Below are 17,651 nucleotides of genomic sequence, written 5' to 3' on the forward strand. Positions count from 1 at the left end.
TCACCACCACCTGAGAAGGTGCATTAGTGTGCCAGGCGCCCTGACAAAGCGCCACAGACCCGGCGGCCCTGAGGCTTCGACCCCAGAGACGTGTCGTCTTCCAGCCATGCAGGCGGGATGTCTGAGGTCAGGTGTCGGGGCTGCCTCCCCCCGAAGCCCGTCGGGAACATCCTTCCCGCCTCTTCCTGTCTGGGGGGGTCACTCCTGGCGTTCCTGGGCGGGCAGCCGTGTCCCTCCAGCCTCTGCCTCTGTGGTCTCGTGGCCTTCGCCCCTGGAGTCTGCGTCCACAGTTCCCTCTGCTTGTGGGGACACCGCTCATGGGCTCAGGGCCCCCCAGTGGCCTCGACTGCCTGCAGGGACCCTATTTCCAAGCAAGGTCACGTCCACAGGTACTGAGCGTGAGGGTGCCAGTCTATCTCTGTGGGGGGGACACAATTCAACCCGTAACAGATGGGGGGACACCAGGGGAGCAGTTTGGGGACGGAGGCCAGGAGCCGGGCGTCAGGCGTGTTTGGTTAGGGGCGTCTGTTACATGTCTTAGTGGAGACGCCGAGGACGCAAAGAGATACGCAGCTGCCCAACTGTGATTTTCAAAAGTTAAGAATACAACTCCCCAGCTCTGAAGTGAGGATGTGTCCAAGATTTAGTTACCTCGTTAATGAGGAATCCAGCGTAATGCTGAGGCTGGTTCAAAACCCTGGAGAGAGAGAAGGATGTGTAGTGAGTGGCTGAAAAAAAGCTTGCTTGAGTAAGCACGCTGATTTAGATTAAAACCTGGTTAATGTTCTACGGGGCTGTAAAACTGCAACCTCTTCCAACTAACCTTTTCTGCAGAAATAAATTCTATCACCGCTGGGAAAATTCATTTGCATTGCTATCAGACAAGAATCTCAATACCTACCCATCCATTTTCTGCCAGTTAAAATCTACCTTTTCTGAGTTATTAAAAATCATAATCAATAGTAAACAGCAAGTAAAACAGATACACACCCTAGAGAATCAAAAAGTACCTTGGCGGGTCTGCTGGAACACACTCAGCCTCCCACCAAAAGGACCCACGGCCGTCCTCTCGCTCATTCATGTTTTGGAAATTTTTAAGTAGTCCCCCCGCCATGAGGATACATCTTCTCCAAAGGTGGTTCTTCACAGAAAGCCAGTCTTTTTGTGTTTGGACCTGACTCACCTACACAGGTGCTGAAAGGAGTGGTAATTAACACATCTGCACCTCCTTGCTGGGCTGGCACAGCTAAGCCACACGGGGTTACCTAACAACCAAGGCTGGAAAATCCACTTCTGTCTGGAGATGTCCTCACCAGGAATGTGGGGTTGAGTCTCTAGCACACCTGAGATTCAAATTTCTCTTGCCTGCAACACCTGTGCATGTGGGTGAGTTTCTTTCTTCACAAGGACCTAGGGGTTGGGCACAGTTCCCGTCTGCCTGACTGCATCCGAAGCGGAACCCAGGCACACCATCGTTCAGGCCCTGCTGTGGGCCTGTGGGCACTGGTTCATCACAGAGGCTACAACCCTGGTTCCAAAGATGGACGGGTCATCCCGAATCACAGGAGACGTGTTCTCAAATGTGACACCCGTGTCAGGCCTTGGCGGCACAGTCCTTTTGTCTAATTAGCGTCGGTCGCTCAGTCGGGTCCGACTCTTCGAGACCCCATGGCCTGCAGCCCGCCAGGCTCCTCCGTCCATGGGATTCTCCAGGCAAGAACACTGGAGTGGTTGCCATTTCCTTCTTTATTTGTCTAATTACATCCTGGTAAAAAAGAGAACTGATTTCTATGGAACCTATGCAAATAACTAGATTTCTCTTAGAATTTAATTGTGGGTAAAAACGATTTTCCCTGAATTCCAAAGTAAGAAAATATCATTTAAAGAATATTGTTTGCAAAAGCACAGTCTACTAAATGAAAGGTTAAAGGTAGATCAAGAAGAAGGATTTTAATCTTACTCCTGCCAAAAAGTGTCGATAGAACATTACAGAGTAACACGGATACCATCTCCTTGCCTTTGTCAGGCCTAAGCTTTCAGCAAAGATAGAATGGGGTGGGGTGGGGAGGGAGGGCTGTGGAGCGGGAGGGTCAGGGATGTACCCAGAGCTGAGCCGAGCTTGATGCATCTAATGGGGAGCTTCCCTGATGGCTTGGGCTTTCGTGGTGGCTCAGCAGTAAGGAATGTGCCTGCAATGCAGGAGACACAGGAGACCTGGGTTCAATCCCTGGGTTGGGAAGACCCCCTGGAGAAGAGAATGGCAACCCACTCCAGTACTCTTGCCTGGAGAATTTCATGGACAGAGGAGCCTGATGGGCTACAGTCCATGGAGTGGCAAGGAGCTGGACACGACTGAGCGACTAACACTTTCACTTTGCAGTATTTTTGCTCTTAAAAGTAGTGCTGCTTTGAAAATGTTGCCCGGTCTCCTGATGGGTTGGTGCAGGTTTCTCTGGCATGCGGCCAGGCATGGGACGTCCCTACGAGTATCTGTTGACTGAACCTTAGCGCTGGGAACAGGTGTGCATACCCTGGCAGCTTGCATTTCCCCAAATGCCATAGTCACTTCTCTCTGCCACGTGCTCTGCTTAAAATGTGACCCTGATACTGATTTTCACAGGAAGTAGGGGTCGTTGTCCCCCTATCTACCGAACCGGGTCAGCTTTGTGGAGAAGGGATGCTACATGACGTCTGAAAAGTGATATGGGGCCACCTGGTTCTCTCCGGACTCTTGCTCTCGGAACCTGGCCACCCTCCCCTGAGGGCGTTCCCCCAGGCCGGCAGCCCACAGCAGGAGCCAGCTTGTCCGGCACACAGGTGCTGGGTGTTCCAGGAGGCACCGGGGGTGCAGCAAGGAGCAGTGCTGCTGACATCTCTCACAAGTAGCAGATTCCTGAGTGAAAGGAGTGATTGTTGTTGTTTGAAGCTGCCTAGTTTGGGGGTGGTTTGTTATGCGGCAATGGCTAGCTGACGCACACACCCAGTTTCTTTGAAGAATGCCACATCGTTTACAAGATAATTGTGTCACCTGGAGTTCTGGCCAGCAGGGTTTGTGTTCATTTGGTGTGGTTTTAGTTTGTATTTCCAAAATCACCAGGGAGGTTTTTCCATGATCTTCTCTGAGACTGATGATAGACGTGCCCATCATTCTTTTGGCTTGTCTTTTCTAATGGATTTGGAGGGTTCTTTATTGTGGATATGAATCATTTGCAAGGTGTTTGTGTCACAAATATCTTCTAGTTTTCAGTTCTTCATTCTCCTTATGGTCTTCTGAGGAACAAAAGTTGCATGATACATGTTTTCCACCCTTTTATTTTCAATCTAGGTGACATTTTTGGGGTGTGTTTCTCATTAGTATTTAACTGTGTCAACATTCTAATTAGAGTCTCTGTGTTTTAATAGATGATTTTAATTCCATCATGTCTCTGATTACTCAGATGTTTGAGTTTATTCCTGTCATCTAATTTTGTGTTCCTCATTTATCATCTTTTTTCTCTTTTCGGCTTTTTCTTGGCACAATTTTTCTTCACTTCAGTTTTCTCCTGGCTGTTTTGAAATCTGCAAGTCCTATTTCCATTTTTCTCATGGAAACTTTGGAATTTTAGACTTTTTTCCTTTTGATTCTAAAATTTTCTTGTTGTTTATTGTTCAGTTGCTAAGTCATGTCTGACTCTTTTTGGTCCCATGGACTGCAGCATGCCAGGCTTCCCTGTCCTTCACTGTCTCCTGGAGTTTGCTTAAACTCATGTCCATTGAGTCAGTGATGCCCTTCAACCATCTGTCACCCCCTTATCCTTTTGCCCTCATTCTTTCCCAGCATCAGGGTCTTTTCCAATGAGTCCCTCTTCGAATCAGGTGGCCGAAGTATCAGAGCTTCAGCTTCAGCATCAGTCCTTCCAGTGGGCACTCAGGGCTGTGATACAAGAGCGGTCGGGTGGGCTTCCTTCCTGCTCCTCCCTCCTCTTCCCATAGTCCCGGTCTCACGTGGGACTTTCTCTCAAGTCGTTGTTTGGGTCTCCCTGAACAGTCTAAGCTTGTTTCTTTGTGGCATCAAGGTCTCACCCTTGGTTTCAGTTTTTATTTTCTAGGGCATATCTTTCAGTCCTTTTTGAGAGACTTGGTGTGTGGATGCTTATAGGTGTGAAGACACCTTTATTTTGCTGTCTCTCTTGAATGCTAGTTTCACTGTGTACGGAATTTTAGGTTCAGTTCTCTGAGAATGTTGACAGGTTCACCCCTTTGCCAACTGACAATCAGGTTCCACCTGATTAAAGAAGACCCTTCCCCACTGAAGGCTTTTGAGCTAGTCTCTTCATCCTTGGAACTCCAGAAGGCCACTAGGACATGCCTTCACTCCTGGCGTCACTCTGGTGGTGGAGAAGCCGTCCTCCCGGGCTGTTTCCTGTCTGTTCTTTCACAAGATTGTCTCCAGCTTCCTATCGGCACCTGGCTTGCCCAGGGTGGACAAGGGTGCTTATTCTCCGCTGCTGCTCCCACACATCTGGACCCAGACAGCGGACATTTGTAAGGGAGGAGGACGTGGGTGCGGCTCTTGCATCTGGTGCAAATGTGATCGGGGGCCCACTGCTGGGTCTGCCTCACCTTGGCCCAAGGATGTGTCTGGAGGTTGGAGTTTGCTTAGGAACTTAATCACTGGGTGACCTTGCCTGCAGTCCTTAGCCATCCACCAAGCTTTCACTTTTCAATCTGTACACTGGATGCACAAATTCTGGTCAGCAAAAGGCCCCCACCAGCACACGTGGGTGGACAGGGCCAGCCTACTCCCAATAAAGTGTTTCCCGGAAGAACCTAAGCAGTGGTCCCTGCCCTGCCCGCCCACGTGGAAGAAGGTCTCCTGGGGCTTTGAAGAACCCAGGCCCTGCCCTGGGAGCATGTTTCTTCTCTTACACAGGGGCCTCCCTGGCTGCCACAGACTGGGGGCTATTGGCTGCTTGACCCACCCCCGGCAGGGCTGGGCTCCTTCATGGCCAAATCCTCAGGGAAACAGCCAGGCCTCTTCCCCCTCCCCAAACACTTGGGGACTCATTCTGGAGACGAAAACTATCATGAAACCACTGAATTTTGGAGTTAAAGCCAAGGCCACAGTGGAAGCTGCCAGTGGGGACTAACTGGCTAACCCTCAGGCCTCTGAACTAGCTCTGCTCAGGCCCCTTCTGTCCTACCTGGATCCCACGGAGGGTGTTCCCATCCTAGGCCCCCCACACCCGCACCCCAGTTCCTCAGGGCTCCCCCGCTGCTTGCCCCTGCCAGTACCCGTGGCCCCTGGTCTCCACCGAGGCCCGGCCGTCCAGCGCAGGGCCCTCCCGGCTGCCCGCGGCTCTCGGCCCGTATCCATCGGGCGCTCACTCTGGGTTCCCTCCGTCCTGTGGCCCCCCCGTCAGGCACCCCTCCCCCACAAGGTTCCCCCAACACACAGCGGGGCCACCCCATCCAGTGCTCCCGACTCCTGGATCGGCCCCCTTCATCCCCTTCCCACTCCCCTCCCAGGCTCCCCCGCCCAGCACCCCCTCAGATGCCCCCAGGCCCGGTGTCCGCGCCCCACCTCCCTTGAACCCCGCGCCCCTCAGATGGCCTCCAGAGGCAATGTCGGGTGCCCCACAGCGGCCCGACGGCCCCTCCCCTGAAGCCCGCGCCCCTCAGATGCCCCCGGCCCGTGTGCGGTCCCCGTCGCCCGCCCGACGGCCCCTCCCCTGAAGCCCGCGCCCCTCAGATGCCCCCGGCCCGTGTGCGGTCCCCGTCGCCCGCCCGACGGCCCCTCCCCTGAAGCCCGCGGCCCTCAGATGCCCCCGGCCCGTGTGCGGTCCCCGTCGCCCGCCCGACGGCCCCTCCCCTGAAGCCCGCGGCCCTCAGATGCCCCCGGCCCGTGTGCGGTCCCCGTCGCCCGCCCGACGGCCCCTCCCCTGAAGCCCGCGGCCCTCAGATGCCCCCGGCCCGTGTGCGGTCCCCGTCGCCCGCCCGACGGCCCCTCCCCTGAAGCCCGCGGCCCTCAGATGCCCCCGGCCCGTGTGCGGTCCCCGTCGCCCGCCCGACGGCCCCTCCCCTGAAGCCCGCGCCCCTCAGATGCCCCCGGCCCGTGTGCGGTCCCCGTCGCCCGCCCGACGGCCCCTCCCCTGAAGCCCGCGGCCCTCAGATGCCCCCGGCCCGTGTGCGGTCCCCGTCGCCCGCCCGACGGCCCCTCCCCTGAAGCCCGCGGCCCTCAGATGCCCCCGGCCCGTGTGCGGTCCCCGTCGCCCGCCCGACGGCCCCTCCCCTGAAGCCCGCGGCCCTCAGATGCCCCCGGCCCGTGTGCGGTCCCCGTCGCCCGCCCGACGGCCCCTCCCCTGAAGCCCGCGGCCCTCAGATGCCCCCGGCCCGTGTGCGGTCCCCGTCGCCCGCCCGACGGCCCCTCCCCTGAAGCCCGCGGCCCTCAGATGCCCCCGGCCCGTGTGCGGTCCCCGTCGCCCGCCCGACGGCCCCTCCCCTGAAGCCCGCGGCCCTCAGATGCCCCCGGCCCGTGTGCGGTCCCCGTCGCCCGCCCGACGGCCCCTCCCCTGAAGCCCGCGGCCCTCAGATGCCCCCGGCCCGAGCGTCGGCGCGCGGCCCTGCCCTCCGTCCCCTCCCCCGGCGGCGGCCGCGCGTCATGGCGGCGGCGGGCGGGGCGCGTCTCGCACGCAGCGCGCCGGGCGGAGCGCTCGCCGCATTGTTTGCTTCGCTGGGGAGCGAGCGGGCGAGCGAGCCGGCCCTGGCGTCCGAGCAGCCCCGCGCCAGCGCCCCGTCGCGCCGCCGCCGCCGCTGCCGCCGCCGCCGCCGCCCGCCGCCCGCCGGCCGGGCTCCCGCGCCGGGCCTCTGCTCGGCCCCGCCGCCCGCGCGAGCCGCCGCCCGCGAGCCCGCGGCCGCCGCGCCGAGCCGGGCCGGGCCGCCGCCGCCAGGAGCCCGCGCCCAGAGCGGCGGCGGGCCGGGCCTGCGCGGCCGTTGGCGGAGGAGCCGCGGGCGCCATTAGCGCCGCCTCGGCCGCGCCGGCCCCCGCGCCCGCCGCCCGGCTCCCGCGGCCGCGGCCCCGAAGGTGAGTGCGCCGGGCGGGCCGGGGCCGGGGCCGGGGCCGGGGCCGCCGCCTCGCCCGCGGGCCGCCGCCGCCGGCCTCTCGGTGCTGGGGCCGCCGCCATGTTTGGGGCCGCCGCGGCGACGCATTGTCCGCGGGCGGCGGGGCCGGGGGAGGCCGCGGTGTGGGGGCGGCGGCGGGGAGGCCGGGGCCGGCGGGCGGCAGGCCGGGGAGGGCGGCCCGGAGGCCCGGTCGGGAGGCTGGGGGGCCGGGGAGGGAGGCCGGGTGGCTTGGGAGTTCGACAGGGAGGGAGGCGAGGCCGGCGGGTGGGAGGCTGGACGGGGAGGAACGCCGGCCGGGTTGAGAGGCCGAGGGGCCGGCGGGGAGGGAGGCCGGCCGCCGGAGAGGACGGCCTGGCGAGGCGGGGAGGCCTGGGGGTCCGGTCGGGATGCTGTAGGGCCGGGGAGGGAGGGCGGGCCGGGTGGAGAGGCTGAGCGGCCGGCAGGGAGGGAGGCCGGCCGACGGGGAGGCCCGGAGGTCCGGTCGGGAGGCCGGCCTGGCGAGGCGGGGAGGCCCGGAGGTCCGGTCGGGAGGCCGGTCTGGCGAGGCGGGGAGGCCTGGGTGGGAGGTCGGGCCGGGGAGGGAGCCCGGGCGGCTTGGGAGCTCGACAGGGAGGGAGGCGAGGCCGGCGGGCAGGAGGTTGGACGGGGAGGGAGGCCGGACTGTGGAGGCGGCGGGGCCGCCCTGCCCGCCGCGCCTCCCGCCCGGCCGCCCTGCGAGATGGGGGCGACCCGGGGTCTCGGCTTCCGCGGCCGAGCGTTTGCCCGAGGGTCGCGTTATGTAACGGACGCGCTGGGCTTGTTGAGCCTGGACGGGAAACTTCCTGTTCCAGGGCCGCGCGGACTCGGGCGGCCGCCCCCTCCCGCGCCCGCAGCGGGCGGCCTCCGGGCCCCCAGGAAGAAGTGACCTGGTTGTAATTTACGGGGCACGCGCTGCGGCCGGGCCCCGCTGGAGGAGCCGCCCACCGCCCGGGAAGGGTCGCGGGGGTAGGCGCCGTGTGCCGCCCATGCGCGAGGGTGTTCGTGGCTGTCCCAGGGCCAGGCGGGAAAGGCGGTGATGGGGAAGGTGAACCGGCCCCGGGTGCCGCGTATCCTCTCTCGTGGTCGCATGGCTTTTCAAGGGGCATTTATCAAAAGGGTCTGGAGGGGCTGCCGATGGTCTCCACGTGGGAACCTTTGTCCTGCACGGAAGCTCCAGGTGGAGGGAGGTTGAAGGTTTGGAGCCTGGGGTGTAGGGGAATGGTGGGCTGGTGAGGTGGTCTGCAGAGTGACCAGCGCCTTCTGTCCCTGTCACCGTGGAGCTTTCAGATTGCAGAGCTGCCGTGACCAGTAAGTGCTGTCCTTCTTGTAGCAAGTGGCCAGATACAAAGCCTCAGTCCCTTCAGGAGCATATGGGTTTTGAAGAGCTGGTTATGGTTAGTGCTGTTGGTACTGTGCTCTGGAGGAGAAAATTACACGTTTGCCTTTCATCTGCTGAGTAACCAACTGTGGCTTCTGCCCCACCCTGAAGGACCCCTGAGGCTGCGCGCTGTGTCCCGGCTGCACTGGGGGCCTTCCTGCAGGCTGTGGTGCTGACAGCAGGGGGACTGTCCTGTCCCCAGAAGGGATGGTAGGGCCAGGGCCAGCCGGGGGACAGCTTGGCTGACTGCACTCCAGGAATCCAGGGCTGTGTGGGCCCCTGGGACGCGGAGATGCAGGTGGGTTAGGGTTGGTTTGCCCATGGTGGCTCTCATGCTCCCCTTTGTAGGGCATTCTTGTCAGATTTCAGATAAACATTTCTGTTTGACAAAAGAGAAGGAAAACCACGGTCAGAAGGACTTGTCTTAAGGAGTGCATTTCGGGTCTGCTGCGATTTCCTTTCAGGTGTGACAGCGTAGGCCACCGTATGACGGCTTTTCCTGGGTCAACTCCCCAGGGCCTTGTCCAGCGGTGGGCCTTGGGCTCCACCTGGCTTGTGTGTCAGCCAGTCTTGTCAACATCACTCTGCTTCCTGGCAGTGGTGTGTGGTTGTTTGGAGGGAGGAGAGGGCATTGTCATCAGTTCTTAAGGTGTCATCCTGATTGGTGGGTGGTGGACCAGAGTCAGGGACTGTCAGGAGAGGGAGACTGGAAATAGAACTTGCCGGTGGTCGATGGCAGACGTCTGACAAGAGCAAATGCCCGAAAGTCTCCTTGGCCGAGGCTTAAGGCGCCTGAGCGTGTGTTGCGCCTGGTACAGAGGAGGAGCACTCTGTGGGTGGCGAGGGGGTCTCCGGGTTGCCCTCGCTGTGGCAGGATTACGGCCCAGCACTGTGGTCAAGCCAGCAGCTGAGAAGGCCCCCGAGGGGCAGGGCAGGTGGCGGACGTGCGGTGGCCACTTCTGAGGCCCTGGAGAGGCTGGGTGGGGTCTCCTAGGGGTGAAGCCTGCCCAGGCCAGCATGGGGCTGCCCTCTTGGGTCCGGGTGCGGCTGGGTGGCCTGTGCCTCCACACGGTGGTGGAGGGTGTGTTCGTGGAGACAGTGACGGGCTGAGGGCTCTCTCCAGGGTAGCAGTGGCCAGAGCCTCCAGGAGTGCAGGTCTGTGCATGTACTATTCTGGGCTTGGGACTACGACCCCGACTTGTGAGGGGTGTGGGTCCAAGGTGATCAGTGAGCAGTAGGCGTCAGCATTCTGGAGGACTTGTTCGTGCATGTGCCTCTGGGGGCCCTCCTGACCACCTGCCTTCTCTGGTCCTGGGAGTCCCTGGGCGGGCAGTGGCCTGGTGGCAATGGTCGTTGATAGTTGTTGAGATATCTTCGTGAGTCCAGGGTGAGTGATTTTGGAAACCTCAGAGGCAGGCTGGCTGGGAGTTCTGTTTTGATTTAGTGCAAGTTGGTTAGTTCTGCCCACATGTGTTGCTGGTTTTCGCCTCTCACGCCTTCTGTGTGGTGCTCACGTGTTCTCTGTCTGTTTCAGGGAGTCAGTGCCAAATGAGGAGGAAAGGCCGCGGTCATCGCGCTGCAGCGAGGCACCCTTCCTCCCCCGGCAGCACCAAGCCCTCCCCGACGCGAGAGACCCTGACCTACGCGCAAGCCCAGAGGATGGTGGAGATAGAGATCGAGGGGCGCCTGCACAGGATCAGCATCTTCGACCCCCTGGAGATCATCCTGGAGGATGACCTCACCGCCCAGGAGATGAGCGAGTGCAATAGCAACAAGGAGAACAGCGAGCGGCCGCCCGTGTGCCTGAGAACTAAGCGGCACAAGAACAACCGGGTCAGGAAGAAGGGCGACGCCCCGCCCAGCACCCACGGCGCGCCCGCCTCCGCCAGCGCCCTCCCTGAGCCCAAGGTGCGGGTGGTGGAGTACAGCCCCCCGTCGGCGCCGCGGCGGCCCCCTGTGTACTACAAGTTCGTGGAGAAGTCGGCCGAGGAGCTGGACAAGGAGGTGGAGTACGACATGGACGAGGAGGACTATGCCTGGCTGGAGATAGTCAACGAGAAGCGCAGGGGCGACTGTGTCTCGGCCGTGTCGCAGAGCGTGTTCGAGTTCCTCATGGACCGCTTTGAGAAGGCCTCGCACTGTGAGAAGCAGAAGCAGGGGGAGCAGCAGTGCCTGATCGACGAGGACGCCGTGTGCTGCGTGTGCATGGATGGCGAGTGCCAGAACAGCAACGCCATCCTCTTTTGCGACATGTGCAACCTGGCCGTGCACCAGGAGTGCTACGGCGTGCCCTACATCCCCGAGGGCCAGTGGCTGTGCCGCCACTGCCTGCAGTCCCGGGCCCGGCCGGCCGACTGCGTGCTCTGCCCCAACAAGGGTGGCGCCTTCAAGAAGACGGACGACGGCCGCTGGGGCCACGTGGTGTGCGCCCTGTGGATCCCCGAGGTGGGCTTCGCCAACACCGTCTTCATCGAGCCCATCGACGGCGTGCGGAACATCCCCCCCGCGCGCTGGAAGCTGACGTGCTACCTCTGCAAGCAGAAGGGCGTGGGCGCCTGCATCCAGTGCCACAAGGCCAACTGCTACACCGCCTTCCACGTGACGTGCGCCCAGCGGGCTGGCCTCTATATGAAGATGGAGCCCGTGAAGGAGCTGGCCGGCGGTGCCGCCACCTTCTCCGTCAGGAAGACCGCTTACTGTGACGTCCACACGCCCCCCGGCTGCACCCGCAGGCCTCTGAACATTTACGGGGACGTGGAGATGAAGAACGGCGTCTGTCGGAAGGAGAGTTCGGTCAAAGCGGTCAGGTCCACGTCCAAGGTCAGGAAGAAAGCCAAGAAGGCTAAGAAGACGCCCCGGGAGCCCTGCACGGCCCTGCCGCCTGTGTGCGCGCCCTACATCCCCCCGCAGAGGTGAGCGCTGCAAGGGGGCACAGGGTCTGCGCGGGCCCGCTGCGTGCCGTCTGCCGGGCCTTGTTCCCACTCCACTTGGTGGGAGCATGGATGTTGTCAGAGACTCGAGTCTGAGACGGAGGCATGCGTGTGTCTGGTTTCCTCGGGGCCCGGGGCCGAGCCTGCCCTGGCCGCAGTCCCGACTCAGGTGCCCCAGGAGTTGTTGCCCTCTTTGCCCTTCCTCGCTGTGCTCACACCAACGTTTCGGGGTGTCGTGGGATGTTAAAAAATGCATTCATTTATTGGGCTGCGTCAGATCTTAACTGCGGTGCACGGGATCCTCTGTGGCGTGTGGCTCCGAGCACGCGGGCTCTGTTGCCCTGCAGCATATGGGGGCCCTGGTCCCCGACCAGCGACTGAACCCATGTTCCCTGCACTGGGAGGTGGACTACCCCCCACCGGATCAGCAAGGAGTCCCCTCGTGGGATGTTTAATTTGCTAGACTTAGGCAGTGTGGCTGGGTGAGGCCGACATGGTGGAGACGAGAGTGGGGCTGACGGGAACCCTGGCGGGAAACTGGCTTCCTTCCTTTCGGGGCTCTGGCTGTCTGGTTTCCCAGCAGTTTCTCTCAGACGAGCGTTGCCTGGTCGGCGTGCGGTTCTCTTTCTAGAGTGGTCCACGGTGGTGGGTCAGGATCCCACCAGCTACCCCCGTCTCTGGACTGTTTCCCCTTCTTCTTGTCTCTCTTGCTACTGACTTTCTGTCTTTATTTCATTGGATTTAAAAATGCTCTTGTTGGGAATACCAAGTAAGTAAGTGGCTTGGTGAATTTCTTACCAGACCTGTGAGTGCCATGTGGTTTGGGAAGACTTAAAACACAGGCTTGAGTGTTGAGGGCGTGCCTGCTGCCGGCCCGGGGCCCCGGGAAAGGCAGGGAGAGCGCTTCAGGGGGCTGCGTCAGGGTGTCAGGTGTGGTGGGCATGGCCACTGAAGATCCCGCCTTGTGCTAGAGGAGCAGGCAATTCCTGGGTGTTTGTTACAAGTTAGAAGTGTCCAAGAGGAAAAAAGTACATAGAATCAGTATGTTCAGACAGTGACTAGAAAGCACTCATCATTCCTCTTACCTGGAGAAGACTTCTGGGAAAACCAACAGTGTTTCTTTGCAAATAAGTCGGTCTGACTTTTAAAAGACAGTTTCACTTGCGTTTGGAGAAGGAAATGGCAACCCACTCCAGTACTCTTGCCTGGAAAATCCCATGGAAGGAGGAGCCTGGTGTGCTAGAGTCCATGGGGTCGCAGAGAGTAGGAGATGACTGAGCGACTTCACTTTGACTTCACTTGCATTTCTGCCTGAGGGTTGGAAAGTACAGGATTTGTATCAAGAGGTTTTGTTTAAGACCCCAGGGTTTTCAGGTTTACTAAAATTGAAGTAAATAAAAGTTGTGACTTTATAAATTGAGAATCCAGGAGTCCAAGGTGCTGCCCTCTGTCCAGTCCCATGTGCCTGTTGCCCGTCCGCCCATCCGTCCACCCATCTGCCTGAGGGGCAGGCGCGCGGCTGGGAAGCGCGGGCTCCTGGGGTCGGAGGTGCTGCCTGATGGGGAAGCTGCCCCGGCGGCCGAACGGAGGCGCGACAGGCCCTCGTCATGCCCTCCCTGCTCAGAGCGGAGGTCAGCGGTGCACCTGGGCCAGAGCGCGCGGACCTGGGCCTTGCCGTTGCTGCTGCCCAGCGTCTCCGGAGACCCTGACGTCAGACCAGTGTGTGGGGTGCTGGGGCGGCTGGGAGGCCCAAGCTCACGACCACTGCTCTCTTCTTGAGGCTGTGGTCCACAGGGTGGCCTTAGGATCCAGGCCCCAGTGCTGGTCAGTGGGGCTATAACCCCGCACTCTCTACAGCTGCTGGCGCAGGACAGAGCTGGCTCGGGCGCCGGCTGCACGAGGGGCTCTGAAATCTCAGAGGAGGAGGGGCCCCCTCCCTTGGCTGAGGGACGGGTCGGCTGTGAGAAGGCAGGGACTGTGAGGGCTTCTGTAGTTTGCGTGGTTTGAAACGTTGTCTCCAGCTGAAGAGGGTAGTTGAGACCGACTGATCTTGAGATTGCCGTCTGCTCTCAGCAAGAGGCAGATAGTTGGTTTAGTTTTGCGAATCTTGCAGTGTGTTTACGCTACAAAGGTTGCTTTTTTTTGTATCTGCTAATAGACCCCAGAACAGAGGTGTGGATGCTGTGAGCCTCTGCCCCCTCCTGTCTGAGGGCCCCAGGCCAGCCGGCTGTGTGGTCTCGGCCCTGCGGGCTGCTCCGCGTGTGGCCAGGCGTGCCATTGGCACTTTGGGGAACACCATGCTCTGTCCTGGGTGGGAGGGTGGGTTGGATGGGGTCTTCGTGGCCTCCCGGCCCTGTTGCCGTGAGGGCACAGCCTTCAGCGAGCTTGGGCTGCTCCCGAGAGGTTGTGTGGTGGCCGGGAGCCGTGCACATCTGTCTGCCGCTCCCCTCCCTCCTCTGTTCTTCAGTAAGAGTGACTTTCCCCGACGTAGAAGCAGCGCATTTAAAGTTGGGTCAGCAAAGTCAGGGCGGAAGGAGAGCGCGGTCACTCGCCGGTCGCTCCAGCCTGAGCTGGCACGGCCCTCCTCCTGGTGAAGCGTCCCTTTTCCTCGGTAGCTGCCGTTCTCCTTGGAGCCTGTTTCCTCAGCCGCTTTGTCTGCCTCGTGGGTGAGGGCAGAGCGTGGTGGAGGCAGGCGCGGGGCGGCACAGGCCCGGAGAAGGGGTGTGTGGAGTTGGAGCCTCTGGGTCTCTGGGGTCATTAGCTGCATGAAGCTCCTGCGAAGCCTCAGGCTGTCTGCGCTGTGGGCGCAGCTCTGGACCTGGGGAGGGGGGCCTCGGGGAGGGGCTGTCCTGTAGCCTAGACGGCTCACGTGCCGCTGCTCACCGTGGACGCTGCCTCACAAGCTCTGATGGGGCCCTCACGAGGATAGGGGCACGGCGTCTCAGCTCTGTCCCTTTGAGGATGCAGCCGAAACCCCAGGGGAGGCTGGCCGGATGGCGGCGGCTCAGGGGTTGCTGGGCTCACTCGGTTAATGCTCGTTGAATGTAGCAGTGAGGAGTCTGGGCCTGAGTCTCGTTTGTCTGCTTTTCATGTTTCTGGCAGCTAGTTTTACCATGATTTCTAAAGTTCTGATGGGCTGCGGCCTGGGGACACGGGGAAGCCTCTTGGCCCCCACAGGTGGGAGCCTGGCTCTAGGTGCCCCATGGGGCTGTTGACAGAGCCCGGGTCGGGGCTGTGGGCTGGACCGTGGCCGTGATGTGGGGAGCCGGCTGCGAGCCCGCCCCTGCCCCGCCGGGGGAGAGCGCGCCGGGGCCCGTGCCATGTGGCCGCCACGCGTCCACGCTGACCCTCCCCTGACCTCGCTGGGCTCCCTGTACGTGAGTTTGGGGTGGGGGCGGGGCGCAGGGCTGGCGGCCAGCTCCAGACTCTGCCCCGAGGGTCTCCGGGGGTGGGGTGGGGCCTGGGCACGGGCCGGCCCGTGGGCACTGAGTCAGTGCAGCCCAGCGGGGGAGCCTGGCGCCTCACCGTGGCTGGGCCGCGTCGCGGGCACTTATGAGCGCCTCCCCCAGGGACTCCCGCGTGTCGGGCTGAAGCCAGCGCCGAGCGGGGAGCCGCGGGCGGCGTCCCGTGTCCCTTGGGTGTGCGGATGCCTGGCGGGCCGGGTCATCCTGGGAGCACAGAGTGGGCCTGGCCCCTGGGGCGTCTGTTGAGGCCTGGGGTCTGGCCGTGCTGGCTCACGGCCCCCGCGTCTGCTTCTGCAGAGAGGGGCAGGCACGTGGACGTTTTGCTTTGTCTTGCGCTTCAGGTCGCTGCCTGCAGTGGGTCGTGGGATGGGCCTGGTGCCTGTGGAGACCGGCCTTGGCATCCTGTCATGCCTTGTCCTTTTATCAGTTTCAGTTTTTTGTTCTGAAATAACTTCAGATTTATAAAACATCGCAGAAGTAGGGGGAGGGAAATCTCCCCGTCACCCCCTCATCCCGAGGCCCCCTCGCTCACGGCTCACCCGTGTGCCCTCCCAGGAGTGGTCCATGTGCCCCTGTGCACCTTCCGAGGGGGGCCAGCCTCCCCGGGCGCCTTCCTGCCTGCGGCCGGGAGTCCCGCCTGGCCTCCTTGGATTGGGGTCACCCTTAGACCACCTGTGCCTCCCCATGAGGCTGAAGGGCGTGCCCACCCCCTGGGGTTCTCTTCTCCTCAGTGCTGTGGAGGGAGGTGTGGTTTTCAGAGGGTTGGCCCTGCAGGCCTGGGTGCTGAGGCGGGCATCTGGGGGGTCAGCGCTGGTGGGTTTTCTCAGGAAAGGGGGCTCGGACCGGCTGGCTGTCACTCGCCTGCTTGGGCTCCGAGGGGCGGTGCCCGGTGCAGGCAGCTGCCTGGCTCGGGGGGTGGTCCGGCTGGGAGGTGCGCACAGGCCCCCCGGGCTCCCGGCCGTGGTCTGCGCAGTCGGGCAGGGGGGCGCCCTAGGAACCAGCAAGGCCCAGAACTGCGGCCCTCCAGAGGCTGACTCTGGGCTTTTTGGGTCTGGCGGGTGGCTTCTCGTTTCCCCTGACCTCCATCTCAGCTGTTCTGAAAGCGCGGGGGCTGTTTCGGAGTTACAGCCGGCTGGAGGGGAAGGTGGCCCCGCTCCCTGGGGCGGCCTGGCCCTGCTCCTGCGTCTGTGTGTGTGAGCAGGGGTGGTGTTTTATCTGGCCCTTCAGGCTTGTGGTTGTGGCCTGAGGGGTCCCTGACCGCGGCCTCTGCGTGTGGAGTCTCAGCCACTGGACTGCCGGGAAGTCCCAGGGGATGCTTTTAATGCTGTTTTATCCCTGTTTGTCATGACTTTAATATAGAAAGTTTAAAAAAAAAAGAAAAGAGACACTGACAGGGATTTATCAAATGTAGCAAAAAACGTTGACTGACACTTGTTCCTGAGACCCCTCCAGGCCCATCAGCCCCTCGTAGCGAACGCGGGTGGGTCCCTCTCAGGCCTGCTTTTCCGTTCTTCCTGCCGTGGCGGCTGCTCGCCTGCTGCGGGTGTGGGCAGGCCTTGACCGCAGGCCACGGCGCGGGTCTGGCCCCTTGTCGCCCGGGGCTGGGCTCCGTGTCCGGGGACTGGGTCTCTCCCCGGCTTGGCTTGTGGTGGCAGGGAGTTCGCTCTGCTCATTGAGTGTCTGCCCCTCGGTGTCCCTGCTCTTAACTGTCTTTAAAAGACCTTGTAAAAAGTCTGGATGTTTGTGAGGTCGGAAGCGCCACCCCCGTACCCCAGCTTCGGCAGCACTGGGCTGTCCGCCTCACCCGCTCCTTCCTTTGGGTCACTTGGAAGCACACCCCAGCCCCGTGACTTCCCCCGGGGCCTGGGCAGCGCAGATAACAGACAGCACGCTTCAGAGCCTGGCCATGCCTGGGCTGTGCCCTGCGCCCCTGGAGTGGGTGTGTCTGAACAGCGTGTGTCTGTGGTCTGAGGACGGGGCGTCTGACCCTGTGGTCCTGCAGCTCACACACCTGTCTTTCCTGCTGGTGGGCAGGGCCGTCACTGACCTGTTCCTGCACCCCCGACCTGGAGACTGCTCTGTGGGCGCCCCCACCCCCTAGATGTGCGTCTTCTCCTGGAAGCCCGGCTCCTTGCCAGCCTTCAGCCTGACCTGGGCATGGCCCACTTCGTGTTCACTACGATCTCTCCAGTGTTTGTTGAAAGTTCACAGTTTTCTCTGTAAAAATGTCCATGAAAAACTTAGTATTAGAAACAGTGTTTTCTCAAATCGGCATGTTTGGGTGTTTGTATAGAGCCAGGGTTTTGTACGTTGATGTCATGCATTGCAGGTTCCCTTAGGTTTTCTCTGGACGTCATCTGTGAAGTTACGGTTTGGGTGGGCTTTTCCATCCTTCGGGTTTTCCTGTCTTTTTTCCGCTAGCCCGAGTGGGTTTGACGGGTGAGAGCGGGCAGCCCTGCCTTGGCTCACATGTCACAGGGATCGCCTCCTGCTTTTAATGTGTGTTTTTGCTCTATTTTATGGCTTGTACTTGTCACGTCTTACTTAACTGTTCACTCCCTGAGGGCCTCGAGGTTTTCTTCTGAAAGCTTTGCAGCGATCCCTCCGCCCCTGCCCCCTGCCCCGCGGCCTTGGCACTGACGGGACCTCTGGCGCCTGGACTGCTGGCCTCCCGGGCCGTCCCTCACGCGCCGGCGTCCGTGGAGCCGTTTGTCCGCTTCGTCCACGGAGCACCTCCCCCCCGAGACACACACCCACCCA

At 61.4% G+C, this 17,651-nt stretch overlaps 2 protein-coding genes across 6 annotated transcripts in view; both read left to right on the forward strand.

Moving 5' to 3' along the window:
• Positions 1 to 317: 317 nt before the first annotated feature.
• Positions 318 to 6,345, forward strand: LOC133044065 (proline-rich protein 2-like). The gene is made up of 6 exons (XM_061125628.1): positions 318 to 389; positions 5,272 to 5,397; positions 5,509 to 5,676; positions 5,788 to 5,886; positions 5,998 to 6,096; positions 6,208 to 6,345. The coding sequence occupies exons 1-6, from the start codon at positions 318 to 320 to the stop codon at positions 6,343 to 6,345; spliced, it is 702 nt and encodes a 233-aa protein (XP_060981611.1).
• Positions 6,346 to 7,031: 686 nt separating this feature from the next.
• BRD1 (bromodomain containing 1) overlaps positions 7,032 to 17,651 on the forward strand; it is a 36,277-nt gene continuing 25,657 nt past the window's right edge. The window contains exons 1-2 of one of the 5 annotated variants that reach the window (XM_061124311.1): positions 7,032 to 7,063; positions 10,032 to 11,409. In XM_061124311.1, the coding sequence (XP_060980294.1) occupies positions 10,046 to 11,409 (1,364 nt within the window). In that variant the 5' untranslated portion in view covers positions 7,032 to 7,063; positions 10,032 to 10,045. Of the gene's footprint in view, positions 7,064 to 8,019; positions 8,428 to 10,031; positions 11,410 to 17,651 lie in introns of those variants that run through there. The other 4 variants (XR_009689703.1, XM_061124310.1, XM_061124312.1 and 1 more) reach the window with 4 other exon arrangements.

Source organism: Dama dama, chromosome 22, assembly GCF_033118175.1.
Source record: "Dama dama isolate Ldn47 chromosome 22, ASM3311817v1, whole genome shotgun sequence".
Taxonomy (NCBI): Eukaryota; Metazoa; Chordata; class Mammalia; order Artiodactyla; family Cervidae; genus Dama; species Dama dama.

Excerpts from the sequence above, each read along its gene's own strand:
- LOC133044065 (XM_061125628.1), top strand. The coding sequence starts at position 318 with ATGGGCTCAGGGCCCCCCAGTGGCCTCGACTGCCTGCAGGGACCCTAT. Across the intron at positions 5,677-5,787 it reads CTCAGATGCCCCCGGCCCGT|CCCGCGGCCCTCAGATGCCC; the intron begins GTGCGGTCCCCG and ends CCTCCCCTGAAG. Across the intron at positions 5,887-5,997 it reads CTCAGATGCCCCCGGCCCGT|CCCGCGGCCCTCAGATGCCC; the intron begins GTGCGGTCCCCG and ends CCTCCCCTGAAG.